Genomic DNA, 18,649 nt, shown 5'->3' with positions numbered 1-18,649 from the left:
GCATCTTTTTTACGACAGCGGCGCGTAAAAAAAATGACCGTCGGCATAGAACATCGTAAAACCCATTCAAATGAATGGGCAGATGTTTGCTGCCGCTTTGGAGTCGTATTTTCGGACGTAATTCGGGGCTAAAACGCCAGAATTACGTCCTTAAATAGTGTGTGTGAACCCAGCCTTAGGGTATGTGCACACACAATATCAAAAATGTCTCAAAATATGGAGCTGTTTTCAAGGGAAAACAGCGGCTGATTTTCAGACGTTTTTTAATCAAACTTGCGTTTTTCGCTGCGTTATTTACGGACGTTTTTGGAGCTGTTTTTCTACAGAGTCAATGAAAAACGGCTCCAAAAACATCCCAAGAAGTGTCATGCACTTGTCTTTCGTGGGCGTCTTTGGAAAATAGTCGCGTAAAAAACGCCCCGTCGGAACAGAACGCCGTATTTCCCATTGAAATCAATGGGCAGATGTTTGGAGGCGTTCAGCTTTTCAGCCGTTTTTCTTGGGACGTTTGCGGTCCGAAAAACGTCCGAAAACAGGTCGTGTGAACATACCCTTATACCGACATGGCTGTGTAAGACTTGCAATCCTTTCTGTCCCCGATGAGAATTCGACAATATTGTTGCATGGGGTATATTGGGACAGAATGACACTACATGGTGTTCTTTGTATATTTACTAATCAAAATAATACAAATTGACATTTCTAATTAATGATACATTACAGGTGGCACATGACTGCAGGATCAGACTACACAAAGTGCTTGTAGTGTGTAATAATGGAGATATAGCTGCATCAACATTGTGCACATACGTCAGCATTCCGTATACAGTTTTTTTTATACATTGCTCCATTTTTATTTATGATTCATTGGAACAAAACACATAGAACAAATTCTTTAAGCTACCCTGGGAAAAGCCTATTAGAATGAATTAATAACAACTGATGACCTTCCAAATGTGGATGTACTTCCAACTTCAGAAATTTGGGGACCATACTAGGAACAAAGCGAGCAAATACAAGGAACTGCACAAAATATTCCTGAAGTCTACTTTATATAAGACATATTTTATATGCTCGTTTCTATGGAAAATTAATTTGTGCATTACAACCAATGGTATTATGATCTGTATATGAGGCAGTCAACTGTGCAAAATGTTGCAATTCTTTTGAAGAAATCATTTAATAATCTGTTAAACTGACTATTTTCTCAATGTAAAGCCTATCTACAGGAAAACAGGGAATGGCTCAGCATTTGAAAAAAGATGTACTGAAATTGAACCCAAATGATAAAGCCAAATGTCATGTTTCTATATTTCGTTAAACAAAGTTATCATTTTAACCATGACAATCTGACATAACACTCCTAGAGATAATAAACTGTACTGAAATAACTCACACTCCTCTTAAAGGATCCAAAGGCCAGAGATCAGCAGGTCCATCTCTGTTTCTGGTGATCACTAGTCCTTCTTTTGGCTGTGTGCCACCTATAATATAATATGTCTCAGCAATGATCGGTGTCTTGGAGAGTTGTAGAGACGCAGCCTCAAAATCTTTGGCATCGTTCAGTGCCTGGTAATAACAAATGTGCAAATGAATACAGATATAGAAATAAATACAAGGAGAAAAAAAAACAGCAGCAAAAAAGCCACAGGTGTGCTCACCCAGCATTCGTTCTGAGATCTGTAGTTCCTCAATCGAGTGCAATTGGAAGAGGGGCTTTTAGGCAGGCAAGAAATTCGATATTTCAAAGAAGAGAAATTTTTACTCAGCACATCCGCAAAATATGGTATAAAAAAGAGCTCGTGGCACGCCTTACCTGTGTCCTCTATGGACTTTTTTTTGAAGATGACAAAATAAAGCTCTTTTTTATACCATATTTTGCTGATATGCTGAGGAAAAATTTCTCTTCTTTAAAATATAGAAATAAATAAGTGGCCTAACTGACACTTATGATAAAGAAACATTGGGTCTAATGTCTAACCGCTTCTTAGGCTGAGTTCACACGACCTATTTTCAGACGTAAACGAGGCGTATTATGCCTCGTTTTACGTCTGAAAATAGGGCTCCAATACGTCGGCAAAAATCTTCCCATTCATTTGAATGGGTTTGCCGACGTACTGTGCCGACGACCTGTCATTTACGCGTCGTCGTTTGACTGCCGGACACTTCTTTGCAACGTAATTTGAGCCGTTCTTCATTGAAGTCAATGAAGAGCAGCTCAAGATTACGGGCGTCAAAGACGCCTCGCATAATGCGAGGAGGATCTTTTACGTCTGAAACGACGCAGCTGTTTTCTCCTGAAAACAGCCTGTCTTTTCAGACGTAAAAGCCACTTCTCGTGTGCACATACCCTTATAGAATGAAGCCGCATATGGAAAAGGGTTTTCCCTTTTAAGATCAAATCTTTTTAATGTCCTAGATCTGGATTACCTTAATTCGAGCTGACAATTCATTACATAGTTAAAGAGGCTCTGTCACCAGATTATAAAATCCCTATCTCCTATAGAATGTGATCGGCGCTGCAATGTAGATAACAGTACTGCTTTTTTTTTTTTTAAACACTAATTATTTTTTTTTCGCAAATGAGTTTCTAGACAACTGGGCGTGATTTCTCTTTTTACCAACTGGGCGTGTATTCTCTTTTTACCAACTGGACGTGTATTCTCTTTTTACCAACTGGGCGTGTATTCTCTTTTTACCAACTGGGCGTGTTTTCTCTTTTTACCAATTGGGCGTTGTAAATAGAAGTGTATGATGCTGACCAATCAGCGTCATACACTTCTCATCGTTCCCACCCAGCTTCTTTCACTGCACAGAAACACAGCGTGATCTCGCGAGATCACGCTGTGACGTCACTTCCTCCCACAGGTCCTCACCACGCACAAGATGGCCTCTGAGGCCGCAATATAGACAGAGTCCCGAGGTGCGTCTGCGTTGTCTCTCCTGGGTAGACAGATTAAACTTGTCTGTTCTCACAGACTCCATAGGAGGAAGAGCATCTGTGGACAGAAGGGGTTGCTGGAAAGTAGGAACCGGACTAGGGAGTCCTCCCTTCCGACGAGCTTCTTGGAACCGTTCTCGGATCCTTATATCAATCCGAGCAGCCAGAAGGATGAGGGCATCCAGGGTAGATGGTAGATCTCTGGCGGCCAGCTCGTCCTTAATCCGAGGAGACAGTCCCTGCCAGAAAGTAGCCACCCGGGCCTCGTTGTTCCTTAACAGTTCTCCCGCCAGGGTGCGGAAATGGATGGCGTACTCGCCCACGGAGGTGTCTCCCTGGCGTAGGTTCAGCAAGGAGGTGGCTGCAGACGAGACTCGTCCAGGCTCTTCAAACACAGTGCGAAATGTCCGTAGTAACCCCTGGAAGTCACGGGTCTCTGGTCCTTGTCTCTCCCAGATAGGGTTCGCCCATGCAAGGGCCCTGCCAGTGAGGAGGGAGAAGATGAACGCGACCATTGCACCATCAGACGAGAATGCCCTTGCATACAGGCTAAAGTGGATCTGGCAGGTCCTCGCGTCTCCATCATAGCGGTCAGGAAGCGGCAAAGAAAGTCAGGGGATCAGTACTGCCAGGAGGTGTAGTAGGAGGAACGGCAGCTTGCACCTCCAGCCGACGTGCAATAATGTTCAATGCCTGGAGGAGTTGGTCCTGTCGAGACCGGAGGTCTAGCATATCCACACGCATCTCCTGTGACATCGTCATGGTCTTGGATTGACCAGCGGGGTCCATGGCCTGAGCCTACTGTCACATTGGGTATGTGGACCCACTGGGCCGTACCGCCTTGACGGTATGGGAGCTGGCCAACAGGACACAGGTCACAGTCTATAGTTCGTATAGTGTACCTGTGGTAGCTCAGACAGTAACAAGACAGGCTCGGCTGGGACTAGGCAGTATGCAGGCGCCAGGCGTGGTGTAGCAGGACAGGCATGGTATACAGCACGACTTCGGCTCAACACGACACTTGACCAGGATAACACGGGATACAGGTTACAGGTAGCAGGAACGGGGAACACTGGGAACTGGAAAACACTTAGGAGACCATTTGCATAGACATACTAGGATAACGACAAGGCTCAGGCATTGGAGGGAGGGGCACAGCCCTTCTTATAGTCCAGGGTGCTCTGGCAGCAATCAGCTCAATCTCCCACCTGTGTGCGACCTGGCTCTTAGTCTGGACTGAGCTCGCGAGCGCACCCTGGTGGTCACTGTGGAACAGGACAGCCGCATGTGCAGACATCTCTGGAGAGAAGGGCATCGACCGGATGGAGGGAGTTCGTGGTCAGCGACCACAGACGTTACATCTAGTCACAGTATGGTGGTATTATTCAGTCAGTGTATGGCGGTGTTATCTAGTCACAGTATGGTGGTATTATTCAGTGTATGATAGTATTATCTAGTCACAGTACGGTGGTATTATTCAGTGTATGGTGGTGTTATCTAGTCACAGTATGGTGGTATTATTCAGTGTAGGGCGGTGTTATCTAGTCACAGTATGGTGGTATTATTCAGTGTATTATGGTATTATGTAGTCACAGTATGGTGGTATTATTCAGTCAGTGTATGGCGTGTTATCTAGTTACAGTATGGTAGTTTTATATAGTCATATTGGTAATATTTAGGCATTGTATTATTATAATAATTTGGGGGTGGGGCTAATCTATGTATGCAGATTCCATATTCTGGTACAGCGTAGTGTGCCCTGTATTTCCAAGTACAACTCATGAGTTTTGAGGAACACAGTCCACACCACCTGACATCATGACTGGGCTGTGCACTAGGCAGCAATGCTGAGTGTAAATTTTACTATGAGCGTCATTTACATCTATCAATTGTGTGACTGATAACAATTATTTTTACATCATAATTGCAGAGCAACGATAAACAAAGGTCTTATCTTTGATCTTCTCCTTTGTTAACACTGACCAAATATCAGTATAATTGGTCAGAACTTAGCAAATCTTGATGATAATTGGCTAAAGTAAATAGGCCTTTAATGGGGGCGTATTCAGGCCTAGTGCCTTAGGGCAGCGTGAGCTGTAAATACGGCCCTGCTAAGGACACAGATACTATTGAATACTATAGAAGAGCAGGGAGGGGTCTCCCTGCTCTGGTATTTACTAGACCAGTGGTTGAAAACCCTCTGGGGGTGCCGCGACACTCCTCTGAACCACTGCCACGGCCATGCTGTCTCTCCTCCTTCTCATAGCGCAAAGTGGATTAAAGGAGGAGGAGATTTTTTGCAGCCCCCTTGTAGATAGCACCACCATCCCCTTCCTGCACTGTGTATAAGGGGGAGGTGGGGGGCTGTATGGCACTGTCTACAAGGGAGAGGTGGATACTGTAACAAACTGTCTACAAGGGGGAGGTGGGGGTTGTATGACACTGTCTACAAGGGGGAGGTGGGGGCACTGATTACAATGGGAAGGTGGGGGGCACTGTGTACAAGGGGGAGGTGGAGGGCTGTATGGCACTGTCTACAAGGGGGAGGTGGGGGCTATATAGCACTGTCTACAAGTGGGAGATGGGGGCTGTATGGCACTCTCTACAAGGGGGAGGTGGGGACTGTATGACACTGTCTACATAGGGGAGGTGGGGGGCTGTATGGCACTGTCTACAAGGAGGAGGTGGGGGATTATGGCACTGTCTACAGGGAGGCTGTATGGCACAATCTACAGGGGGCACTATCTACAAGGGGGGCTGTGCACAAGGGGGAGGTGGGGGCTGTATGGCAATGTCTACATGAGGGAGGTGGGGGCCGTATGGCACGGTCTACAAGGGAGGTGGGGGGCTGTATGGCACTGTCTACAAGGGGGGTGTGCGGGTTGTATGGCACTGTCTACAAGGGGGAGGTGGGGGCTGTATGGCACGGTCTACAAGGGGGATGTGGGGGCTGAATGGCACTGTCTACAAGGGGGAGGTGGGGGGCTGTATGGCACTGCCTACAAGGAGGAGGTGGGGGATTATGGCACTGTCTACAGGGAGGCTGTATTTCACAATCTACAAGGGGGGCTGTGTGTGGCAGCCAGGGGAGGGGGGCATTATACTGTGTGGGGGCCATTAAGCGGACATTATACTGTGTAGGGGCACTATAGGGTGCAATATAATGTGTGTGGCACTTAGGGGGCATAATACTGTGTGGGCACAATAAGAGGACAAAATACTGTGTCCCTGAAGGGGTTATAATATATTATATTATTAAATATTACTCTTATACTGTATGGGGGCACTAAAGGGGCATTATACTGTGTGTGAGTGTGTGTGTGTGTGTGTGTGTGTGTGTGTGTGTGTGTGTGTGTGTGTGTGTGTGTGTGTGTGTGTGTGTGTGTGGCACTAATGGGGCATTATACTGTGTGGGGGCACTATACTTTTTATGGGGCATTTTTTTATGATGGGGTGGGGCGCCGAAATATAGTTTCGCACGGGGCGCCATCTATCCTAAGGCCGGCCCTGGTAGTGTGTGAATGAGGCCCTATAGTGGAAAACTGTGTGAATGTAGTGTGCATCCTTATGACCCCTTGGGGGACATAATATGTAAACAGTATATAGACACAAAATGAAGTAAAAAATGTTTTGAATAAAACCCAAATAAAGTTAAAAAAAAAATCCCACCTTGTTTACTTATACATATACATGACTATACATATTAAATATTATAATATTAAATAAAAAAAGACCAAAACAAAATAGGGAACTTATTCTAATTCTTTTTGTGTGAATTTGCTCATTTAAAAAATAAAAAACTATACTATACATGATAGTTTTTTTTTTACTTTTCCTACAATTTACTATTAATAACATTTTATTTAAAAAAAATAAAAAAATAGTGCTATAAAAAAGGTATATAAAACTTGTCCTATGTGAAAAAAAAAAACGCAAAAATAATTTCTGTAGGCCAACAAATAAAAACTTAGGTTCCATTATGTGCACAAAATCTATATAAAAGTCTGGTCATTTTAGTACCAAAACACTGGATGTTAAGGGGTTAAGAAAAACTTATTTCTATACTTACATCTCTTATCAACCAGCTGACAGGAGAACTTCTTTTGAAAAATGCAGAAATTGCATTTTCCCACCAATTACCACCCTCTGTGGGTAAAGAATTGCTGACAATTAAATTTGCTTTTATACCAGAAATGAAAACATTACAACATTGTATATTCACCTTTGAACACCATTTACACATAGATATAATGTACATAAAAATGTTACTTTTCTAAATACATTGTACACTATAGTCAGGGACACTGAGTTATAGCCTGGATTACAGATCATAGCTGCATTCTCAATTCTGCAGCCTTCATAGCTGAAATCTACTTGCATCCCTAGCCTGCGCAAATCTGATCTGGTTTAGTCTGTTCTGGTTGTCGGCTGTTTACCTTAACAACCATCAGAACTCTAAATGCAGCTTTATTAGGCTATGTTCACACTTTTTTGCAGGCGGACTTACATTGAGCGCCAAGGGCATAAAACGCCGCAAAATAAGCTTTCTCTGCCTCCCATTGAAGTCAATGGGAGGTCAGAGGCGTAAACGCCCAAAGATAGGGCATGTCCCTTCTTTCTCCCGCGAGACGGTTTTACCGCTCGCAGGAAAAAGACGCCTCCGCCTCCCATTGAAATCAATGGGAGGCATTTTCGGGCCGTTTTTTGACGAGTTTTGCGGCGCGATTTCCGCGTCAAAAAACTCATCAAAAAACTCTGTGTGCATATAGCCTTAGGATTCACACTTCCGTATATCAGATCCTTATTAATTTAATTTATTTATTGAAAAAACGATGCCAATATATTTAAATGGTTTTATTCCTCTTTTCATGTTTTATACATGCATTTTTTTTTATGTGCATGGCGCTTTTTTCAATACGCAGCTTGTTCCAACGGATCCGTATTAGTACTGTTTTTAGCCCATAGTAGTCAATGGGTTGAATTTAAAAATAAATGTTTCGATTTTGCAAAGTTCACAAGTCCATATTTGTTAAGGTTTTTTATACTGTATCTGTATTACAACAACATTTCAAAAACAGTAAAAAACAACAACTGGTTAAGCATTTAACTAAAAACGGAATAAAAAAAGATGTGAAGAAGCCCTTAGGCCTCATGCACACGACCGTAAAAAATCTCTGTAATTGCGGACCAGCCTGGTTCTATTACTACGGATAGGTTTCCGTGCCGTAGAACCGTGCCAGGAATTATGGCGCATGTCCTACTTTTAGTTTAGCGGCCTTCGGCGGCCTGCCGTACCCGCAATCGCGGGCCGTGATTACGGGCACGGCCGTTTGCATGAGGCCTAAGACTGTGTTCACTTCTGTGTTGGAAAGAAATGTGTAAAGCAAGGACACACGTAAAGCAAACAGGCAAAATCTAAAAATACTTAAAAATGCACTGGTTAGGCCACAGGATGATCACTCGTGGGAAAAAGATTAATTACATAGCATACACCACAGATCAGATAGAAAACAATGTATGAAATATGCATCTGGGTTGGAGGCTCTGTTGCAGATGCCATCTAAAATGACTGACAAAATATCGCACCATGCAGCTCTATTTTTGCCAGTAAAATAACTGAAACCATGACAGAAATTCGACAGCACCCATTGATGTCAATGGATTCTGTCAGGCACCATTGGTGTCGGTTATGTGAGGGATCTGACACTTTTATAATTTTTGTTTATCTGTTCTTATTATGGAACAGAAAAATGGAAATAACGATGCAGATGTGAAGAGAGTCCACTGTCAGACGGGAATAATAGAGGTGCCTTTTTGTGCTCCTATTACGCCTGCGGTTCATCAGAACTGGAGTTAGAGCAACATAGGCTCCAATTGTGCTCTAACTCTAGTTCTGATGAACCGTGGGAGGTCTGGGTGTTGCGCCCGTAATGTGGGCACAAAAAAGAGCCCGTATTACACACATCTGAAAGGGGTCTAAGACTACTAAATAATACAGACTGTGACTAAGGATCAGTAAACTATGAGTAATGCAATGCATTTACAAACCACCTGCCTAATATTGTGTAGGTCCCACTCCTGCTACCAAAATAGCGCTGTCCCATCAAGGCATGGATTTCACAAAATCTCAGAATGTGTCCTGTGATATCTGTCATTAAGACAGTAGCGGCAGATCCTTTAGGGCTTACCTAACCTTTAAGGTGATTTTTTCAGAATAGGCTGTTATATGTGTGTACCTGAGGAATAACACTATTTCTGGCCATTATATGACTTGTATCCTGCATGTTTAAGTAGTTTTCCTCTCAGCAGGCTCAATCTCTAATTTTCAATTTCCTCAGCGCTAGTGGGTGGAGCCTAACTACTATCACGTCTTCTATACACTACGCACATAGAGACGAGAACATCCTGTTCTCCATTCTCTTTGTAGAACACCCTCAGAAGCAGCAGTAGCATGGAGAAGATTACACAGCCGTACTGAGCAGTGTAGCTGTGTATTCTGTACTGGGGTGCATTTACCAGAAGCTGCAGCACCATTTCTATGTCTCTCTGCCTCTCTGTCACTATGCTCCATCCTCCCCCTCCCCTCTACATAAACTTCTATGGGCATCTTTAAAGTGATTTCTCAGTGAGTGAATAGTCCGTCTCATCTCAAGGAGATATATTTAACAGTAAGATCAGATTGAGTGAACAGTTAGGAGGGGGGGGGGATAAGTGCAGAAAGAGGTGTTTCTCCCTAATAAGACATATTAAGAAGTTTCTTATATTCACTTTTACTATTGATTTATGCAAAGTTTTCTTTAAAAGTTAGTGACCATTGAAAGAAGGATACGGTCCCCATTATATTGCAGACCCCAAAAAATTCAGACCCTTATGTTTTTACTGCTCCCAGGTGGGGCAGCACATTAGAACCTTTTGAAGCAGGGCCCCAGTGTCAGGAGCGTATGGGCCAGAAGTGAAGAGGTGCCTGGAAGTGAAGATCTTAAAGGAACTGACCAGGAAACAGTAGGTACATAGGGGTCTGATTTTTTTGGAGGGGTTGTTCTGGTATCTGAATTTAGGGGTCTGGTCTGGAGACTGAATTGATTTAAAGAAAAACCTTTGATGCCGTTTTTCTTTAATGTAATGTTTGGGTTTTAGCATACTAAACATTTTTCTAATATAGCTTTATTCAAAATTGTATTTAGTTTTAGCGCTGCAGCTTCTACATATTCTACATGCAACTTTTATGTATATGCTGCATAACGCCGCTGTAAGCTGAATCCGTCAGTCAGCTGGACTGGCGGCTCGGCTGACAGCAGCTCCTGTGTGCCTTTAAAACACAATCTAACCCTAATACGTATCAAATCTAAGTTGATTGGTATTTGATCGGTATTAGGGTATGTTCACACGCAGTGAGCAAAAACGTCTCAAAATACGGAGCTGTTTTCAAGAGAAAACAGCTCCTGATTTTCAGAAGTTTTTTGAGCCACTCGCGATTTTCGCAGTGTTTTTTACGGCCGTTTTTGGAGCTTTTTTCACTAGAGTCTATGGAAAATAGCTCCGAAAACGTCCCAAGAAGTGTCCTGCACTTCTTTTTCGCGGAACAGAACGCCGTTTTCCCATTGAAATCAATGGGCAGATGTTTGGAGGCGTTCTGTTTCCGATTTTTCGGCTGTTTTTCGGCCGTTTACGGCCCGAAAAACAGTCTAAAATAGGCCGTGTGAATATACCCTTAGGGTAATAAGTCTGTCAATGAAAAATATTTTTTTTCCTATTTACACACATGCAAATGTGATAATCACATTTATGTGATAAAAATAAAACACACAGAAAAAAGGCCCCTAAAATGCTATGTGTGAACCCAGCCTAAAACATGAAGCCTGAGAATACATTATATAATTTACAAACTTAGTTATATACCTCTTGCATCGCCAGATATAGTAAAGTCATATGGCTTTTGACCAGTCCACAGTCCAATATAACCTAAAAAGGTTGTGCCTGTGTATGCAACCTACATAAGAAGACATAGAATGTTATCATTGAAGAAAGAAATCTGATATACAGATCTCGCTCTGTGCTAAAAACAGCCTTGTACTTTAAACCTTTGTTGTGTAAAACTTGAAAAAAATGAAATTTAAAAAAAAGAAAAGAAAACGCTTAAAACCCTATTGCCAAATATATACGATTTAATAATGACATGATTTAAGTTTGCATGATTGGCCAATGATCTAATGTGTGTGTGGAGGCCTCTTAACTCTCCGCTGACAGCAGATGTCAAGGGAAAGAAGAATCGGGCATGTTGAAATAACAACATGCCCAATCCTCGGCTCCCACAGGAGATAAACTTCTGCCAGAGGGGTCTGGCAGCGGCTTATTCCTATCTTCCCAAAAATCAGCATGTACACTTCGCCGAGACGAGCGTGAATGTTTATGGTGGAGTCGGGAGAAATAACTGGCAGCCCAACAAGCATTCATCCAGCAGTTATTTAACCCTTTCCCTGCAAAAAACTCATACACCCTGGTAGGAAAACACTTCAGTAGCCAAGGATGTATCTGATACATCTTTACTACTAAAGGCTCTAGTTCAGGCTAGATAGCAGAGATCTAGCCTAAGTTAGAGCAGGTTGAAGTGGTAGCAACAAATATTTGCAGCTCACACTTCAACCCGTGTGGAGGAGGAGAAGGGGGGCCAGCAGAGGTGACAAGCTGTCAGCGTGCAGGTAGAGGAGGAGAATCTATGTACCTCCTCCTGTCCCTGTATGGCTTCAGATGACCCCAGGACTCTTCTTATCAATCAGAGAGCAGACTTGCTCTCTGATTGTCACATATTGGAGGTTTTTTTTCTTCCAGAAAAGAAGTGAGAATAGGACAGTAGCTCATCTAATCACCCATCATCACCCAGATTGTGGTATCAAATAATTTGTCACTAAACAGTCACAAGCATCAATAAAGTTTATACATTTTACCATCCTGTCCGATCTTTAGCGTAAAATCCGCTGACCGTTTCTGTAGTGATACCCGGAATGTCTATGTCAAAAACGCATTCAAAATACACCTGCATCAGTGGCGTCGCTAGCACCTAGCATCCGGATTTTTGGCCCAGTGCCCCGAATCCCCAGGGACTGCCACATGTAATTGTATATGCATCCTCAGGATGCAGATACAATTAATTTCTATGGCGGAGTAGGAAGCTATAAGCTGAGCCCCTGCTCTGCAATTTATTAGGGGCAGGGAGGCATGTGCCCCCGGGCCGGTTCTATATTAGTTTAGGGCCGCGGTGAGATAAGAATAGCGCAGGGGAGCTTTGGAGAGAATCCCTACTGTGGTTCTCCTGTACAGAACATGTGACCTCTGCCCAGGTGGCTGCATTATATGGCGTCACTTCTGATGTATAATGCAACTGCCCAGGGGTCACACTCTGTGTAGGAGAATCACAGGTCCTCTCTCCGACCAGGCTGCAATAAAATATGGAGCCCTTGAGTTTACTGCACTGCACAGCCCCATCTAGTGCCCAAGCAGGGAGGACGGAGGAAGAAGGTAAGAGCTGGAGAGGAGCAGTGACACACAGCTCTCCTGCCTGTAACTTCTACAAGGCAGCTGATGAAGATTCCTCCAGGACAGGTAAGAGGGAACTGTAATGTTGTGTGGGGGAGGGGATTCTGTGTAAAACTTTCTTTGTGGGGGAGGGGGGCTTAACTGTGAATATTATGTGTGGGGGAGGGGATTATGTGTAAACCGTTTTTTGTGTGGGAGGGGGGACTTTACTGTAAATATTATGTGTGGGGGTCGGGAATTCTGTGTAAAACGTTTTTGTGGGGGAGGGGTGACTTGGCTGTGAATGTTGTGAGGGGGAACTTGACTGTAAGTGCAGTTGCACACGACCGAGTTTGGGCCGTGAAAAACGGTCCAAGTGATGGCCGCATTTCCCTGCCCGACCACAGCACAGGTGAACGTGACTCCTGGCATCATAGGCATTTTATGATGCTAGGAGTCTCTGCCTCCTGCGGTTCCGTACTGTATAATTTTGTTCAGTATGGAACAGCAGTACCGTGGGGAGGCAGAAACTCCTAGCATCATAAAATGTCTATGATCAGAGGAGTCCCGTTCACCTGTACCGTGGTCAGGCCGGGAAATGCGGCTGACACTCGGCCCGAACTCGGTCGTGTGCAAGAGGTGTAAATGTAATGTGTGGGGTGAGTGAAATCTGTTTTAATTGTTTTTTTATTTTAAAAAAATCTCATTTTTTAGATACAGCTTCCATATTTTCTGTATACATAGAAGCTGTATCTTGCCGTCAAAGCTAAATCCGTCAGGTCTGCAGGACTGACAGCTTATGGTATGTTCACACGCTTACTAAAAAACGTCTGAAATTACGAATCTGATTTCCAGGGAAAACAGCTCCTGATTCTCAGCCATTTTTTTTTTAGCAACTTTAGTTTTTCTACAGAGTCAATGAAAAACGGCTCCAAAAACGGCTGAAGAAGTGACATGCAGTTTTTTTACGCAGCCGTTTTTGGCCTGTAAAATTTGATGGCCTATCCTCAGGATAAGCCATCAATAGCTGATGGGTCTGGGTCCGACTCCCGGGACCCCCGCTGATCAGCTGTTTTGAAGGAGCTTACGTGCTCGTGCGAGCGCTTCTTCCCCTTCATTTTTACTTGCTGACTTCGCATTTAGCGGCGATTCACAGGTATTGCAACCTTCTCTCCAATTGAAGTGAATCGTAGAAAAGACTGCAAAACCTGTGAATTGCCACTGCGTGTCGACGATTCACAGTGAGCAAGAAGAAATGAAGGGGAAACAGCACTCGTATGAGGGCTGCTGCCCCTTCCAAACAGCTGATCGGCGGGGGTCCCGGGAGTTGGACCCTGACCCATCAGCTATTGATGACCTACAGTATCCTGAGGATAGGCCATCAATTTTTAATGGCTTGAAAATCCCTTTAAACGAACGCTGGTCCTGTGTGTCTCTGACACGCAGGATCCAGCTAATATCGATCACATCTAAGTTCATGAACTTAGATGTGATCGATAAAATTATTCTTTCTAATCATTTACCTGTGTAATCAGGGCAACGATCAGGCGATGAATGAGCAAGCGCTCGTTCATCGGCTAATCAACTTGTTTACGCAGCCAATAAAATAGTGGCTAGTCGGCAGCACATCTCCCTGTGTAAACAGGGAGTTGTGCTGCCGACATGATGGAAATGTATGGGGATGAGCGATCGTAGTAACGAGCGTTCGTCCCCATATATAACCAATCATAGCTCCTTGTGAAAGGAGCAAAAGAGTGCAGATTGACAAGCTGTTTCGTGGATCAGCGCTCATTTTCATGGCCCTTGTCGGGCCGTGTAAAAGGACCCTAGAGAAATGCAATAGTTGAAGGGGTTTCTGTATTTCTTTTTTGATAAATCTTGTCATATGACACACTAACGTTACTGTTTCTTGGCTGTTCCACCACTGATGGTTTTCTGGGTCACCTGATGCTCCTTTATTTATAATCTAGGGTCATGGCTGTCATCTATAACAATGTCGCATCACGCTGTGGTAATGTGGGATTGTTATGGATGATACTTAATGGCACTAGGTTATAAAAGAAAAGAAGCATCGAGGGACCCAGAAACCATCAGTGGTGGAACAGCCAAGAATCGGCAACGTAAGTGTATGACTGACAATGTGTCTTATGTTTTCATGTTCTGTTAATATGAGCTTTAAAAAAATAAAACGTGTGATTTTAGCATCAGAACATCACCACCAGCCATCGTCTTTTGATGACGGCTGTATTCAAAGCCCAGTTACCCCTGCCACCTTTATATGGCAGATGGAGGTAAACAGATTAAGGATAGGCTGCTACTTATGGGCCAGTGCAGTTTGCTTGCCCCCCAGGCTAAAATTTGCCAGTCAGCACCTGCCTGCAGCCAATAAGACGCTAGGACAGGATCCCTGCGCAGGCCGGCGCGATGACGTCACTGGATCACGCCGGCCTATGCAAGGGTCCCGTCTCGGCGTGTGGCACCATCTACAGGGGCCATGTGTAGCACTATCTACAGGGTGTATGTGTGTGCATAGCACTATCTCCATGGGGGGTAAATATAAGGGCCATAGTCTTATATATATCTCGGAGATATCTATATATTAAAAGCAAAGAACACCGCAAATTGCATCACACAATATGGATTATATAAATGATGGCCCCAAGTTACTCTCAGTAGCAGTATTCGGATACTGGCAAAACGTCACTCACTTGCGGTGGTATTACCTGCAAAATTGTGTGGCCATTAGCCATCACAAGTGAGTAGGATTTTGGCCAATGCTAGGTGGAACCGTACCCTAATAGGTAAACAATTAAAATACATAAAGTACTCTATGGAAATGGCTCCACTGTGTAGAATGTGTATGCATACTATACCTTCCCATTTTGTATGAAATCCAAATCCATGGTTACTTTTCTTAATATGTCAGGAAAGTTGTAATCTAAGTTTCTTCCATGATAAACATTTCCCTTGTTATCCTGGGCAATAATACTCGTGCAAAACCTGCAAAACAAATGATTGATATCCTGAACTCCTACTACAAAACACTAAACGCTTAGGCTGGGTTTACACGACCTATTTTCAGGCGTAAACGAGGCGTATTATGCCTCGATTTACGCCTGAAAATACGGCTCCAATACGTTGGCAAACATCTGCCCATCTGCCCATGTGCCGACTACCTGTCATTTACGCGTCGTCATTTGACAGCTGCGTAGTTTGACGACGCTTAAAATGGCTGCCTCGTCAAAGAAGTGCAGGATACTTCTTTGGACGTAATTTGAGCCGTTTTTCATTGAATTCAATAAAGAACAGCTCTAAATTACGGCCGTCAATGACGCCTCGCAAAATGCGAGTACGAGCAATTACGTCTGAAATTACGGAGCTGTTTTCTCCTGAAAACACCTCCGTAATTTCAGACGTAAATGCAGTTTACGTGTGCACATACCCTAAGGGTATACTCGGACATAGCAGTCATGTCGTTTTTTAAGTAAAACTTGGGAGTTGATGTAAAAGGCAGGAGATGTATAAGACTTCCCTTTATACGTTTCCTTTCATTTCAATCCACTTCTGGCTTTGGCTCGAAAAACTGCATGTTCGATTCCAGCCTCACAACCTAAAGGCCAGTCTATAGTACAGTCTCACACGTTTTTGTCTTTAACTCTTTAAGGAGGCCGTCATAATTTATTTATTTTTAATCTCAAAAGGAGTTTTTTTTTTCATTACCATAATGAGCTGGTATATCTCTATATGTCAGCAAATTCTGCCATATAAAAATATGCCCAGGCATTTTTGGATGTATTTACAAGAGTCACTATTGTTGTAGTTAAAAAATAAAAAACATGACCGATGACTCATGTGAATACACCCTTAAAAGGGTTTTCAAAGAATTATTGAAGGGATTGTCCACGACCGGGCAACTGATGACCTATCTACAGGATAGGTCATCAGTATATGATACCCGGACCCCGCACTGATCAGCTGCTCTGGCTGCCTCCGTGCGCCGGATGTTTTGAATGGTATGCAGTAGTTGGAGCCGGAAGCAGATGGCTCCGACCATTGCATAGTTACCGTTCTGCAGAACTGCATTTACTTGAATAGGAGCAGTACTGCAGCTCGGCTGCTATTCCGTGACCGGAGCCATCTGCTTTCGGCATGCACGTCCGGTGCCCGGAGGCAGCTGGTGCAGCTGATCGGTGCGGTATCTGGGTTTGCGAATTCCCACCGAGCATAACCCGAGCATTAGGATACTGGGCGCTTCGGAACAGTGCCATATCAGAGGAGGAGTGGCTTGACCGGGAGGGTAGACGTAGCATTTGACGTCAGGGGGCAGAGTTTTGCAGAAGCAGCAAACGAGCAGAAAAATAGGACGTGTTTGCTATCGGCCTCGTGCTTTCCTATTATGGAGGATCTTTTGAACATTGTCCGTGCCTTAGCCACGGAGCGGCTTGTCAGGCAGCACGGGTGTCCGGGATGTAGTCAGCGGTGGAGTCTGGAGCGAGGCGGTGCACGTTTCCAGGCCTCCAGATCGTTTGAGGCCTGGTAGAAGGAGAAGGAGTCCCGTTCGTCAGATGACTGGGCAGAGAAGCGGAGTGCAAATCCCGAATGCGAGGAGGGCATGTTTCCGTTCGTCGGTGTTGAAGTTTTCGAGGGGGGATTCTCCTGCGGTCCGCGACAGGCAAGTCGGTGGGGGTAACGCCATGGTGGGCATTCAAGAGCCTCCTGCGGTTCTTCAGGGGGAGTGACAGCCTTTGGGAGAGTCACGGGGAGTGCAGTCTTCCGGCTGGCACCTTGTCCCTGGATTCTGGTCGGAGAGGTGCGGTGGATGAGGATAGTTGGGCCCCCGAAGCTATGGCCGGGGCCCCCAGTAAGCGGTTGGCAGTGGAGCAACGAGTTGTGCGGGTGGCTCGATCGTACATTTGCACGTAGGATCCCAGGAAGGCGGGATTCGACTCGTCAGTCGAAGCACGGTTGGTGGCGACTTCAGGAGATCCAGGACGAGAACTGTGTCGGGATCGGGAAACGGTAGTCGTTGGAGGACGTGGATCCAGGTCAAGTGAGGACTTCCGCTCGTGACGCTGCAACGATCGGGATGGATCAGGTGTTCGTTCAGACCACAGGAAAAGATCTTCTTTGCGTGGTCCGGAGGCGCTGTCATCTGTCAAATGGGTCATCATGGATGGACGAGACGGCTGATGTCTCGTTGTTGAGCCATGGCACCATGGGGCAGTCGGATGTTGGTTGGCCTGTTTTAACAGGGAGTGGTGGACCAGCGGGCTCATCTTCGGGGGCTGGAGGTGAGTGTGGTGTGTCTGCAGTTCAGCTGTTGCGGGTTTTGGAGGATGTTCGGGACTTGTTATCCCTGCAATCGGGTCCGCGAGCTGCGGCAGTTGATGAGAGTGTGGTGAAAGCCTGGAAGGGGGTTCAAGGGTCGTTCTTGGCTTCCTCTCCAGGGAGTGTGGCGGGTCCTCAGGAAGCGTCGGGTTCGGCGTCGGAGGGGTTGCAGGTTGGTGGTGGGGATGATCCTCTGACCAGGATGGGTCCTGTGTCAGATGTGGCTTATAGTTCTTATCTGGCTTTTTCGGGTCCTTTGGGAGCACATTTCAAAGCAGACATCCAGGGAGAAAATCTAAAAAGGGGAGTATGTGGAGTTGTGCTCTCTTTTACCGTTAGAGGATTTTCTGGAAACGAAGGAGACGGAGGCAGGTGCAAAGCAGAAGAAAGGTGAGAAGGAAGAACGCAAACGTAGGTACAAAAAGATTCCTGTAATGGCAGGAAGGAGGTGAAGGGAAAGTGAGCCCTAATCTACCCACCGCCCTGTCCCTGCCTACTTGCAACGACCCGCCCTAGGCGACGAGGTACAACTGGGCGGCGGTCCCTACGCTGGCTAAGTGCACAGGAAGACAAACAGGGAACACGCAAGGGAAGGGGCAGTAGCCACGGAACGCCACGAGGAAACGGGGCGGCGAACGAACAGTCAGGACCAGGACGAAGTGAGTACACCCGAGCGGACACGGAGACAGAAGCAAGCCAGGGCAAGCAAAGCAGGTCAAGCAGAACTGCAGCAAGGCAGAAACACGGCAGAAGCAGGCTGGAGCAAGCAGCAGTGGGGCCAGGAATCCAAAAGAATTACAAGCACTGAGGGAGAGCACAGGGCAGGTAATAAAGGGCAGGGGGCGGAGCTAACTCCGAGAGACCAGG

The 18,649-nt window shown here is 45.1% G+C and overlaps 1 protein-coding gene across 2 annotated transcripts in view; it reads right to left on the bottom strand.

Moving 5' to 3' along the window:
• The window catches only part of NAAA (N-acylethanolamine acid amidase), a 70,295-nt gene that overhangs the window by 38,085 nt on the left and 13,561 nt on the right, over window positions 1–18,649 (bottom strand). For both annotated transcript variants that reach the window (XM_075849808.1, XM_075849807.1), the window contains exons 3-6: window positions 15,328–15,454; window positions 10,841–10,931; window positions 7,011–7,087; window positions 1,397–1,569 (exon numbers count right to left, since the gene is read on the bottom strand). In XM_075849808.1, coding sequence (XP_075705923.1) covers window positions 1,397–1,569; window positions 7,011–7,087; window positions 10,841–10,931; window positions 15,328–15,454 — 468 coding nt within the window. The remainder of the gene's footprint in view (window positions 1–1,396; window positions 1,570–7,010; window positions 7,088–10,840; window positions 10,932–15,327; window positions 15,455–18,649) is intronic.

This window comes from Rhinoderma darwinii, chromosome 1 (genome assembly GCF_050947455.1).
Source record: "Rhinoderma darwinii isolate aRhiDar2 chromosome 1, aRhiDar2.hap1, whole genome shotgun sequence".
NCBI classification, from domain to species: Eukaryota; Metazoa; Chordata; class Amphibia; order Anura; family Rhinodermatidae; genus Rhinoderma; species Rhinoderma darwinii.
This window is presented reverse-complemented; position numbering and strand designations above follow the sequence as displayed.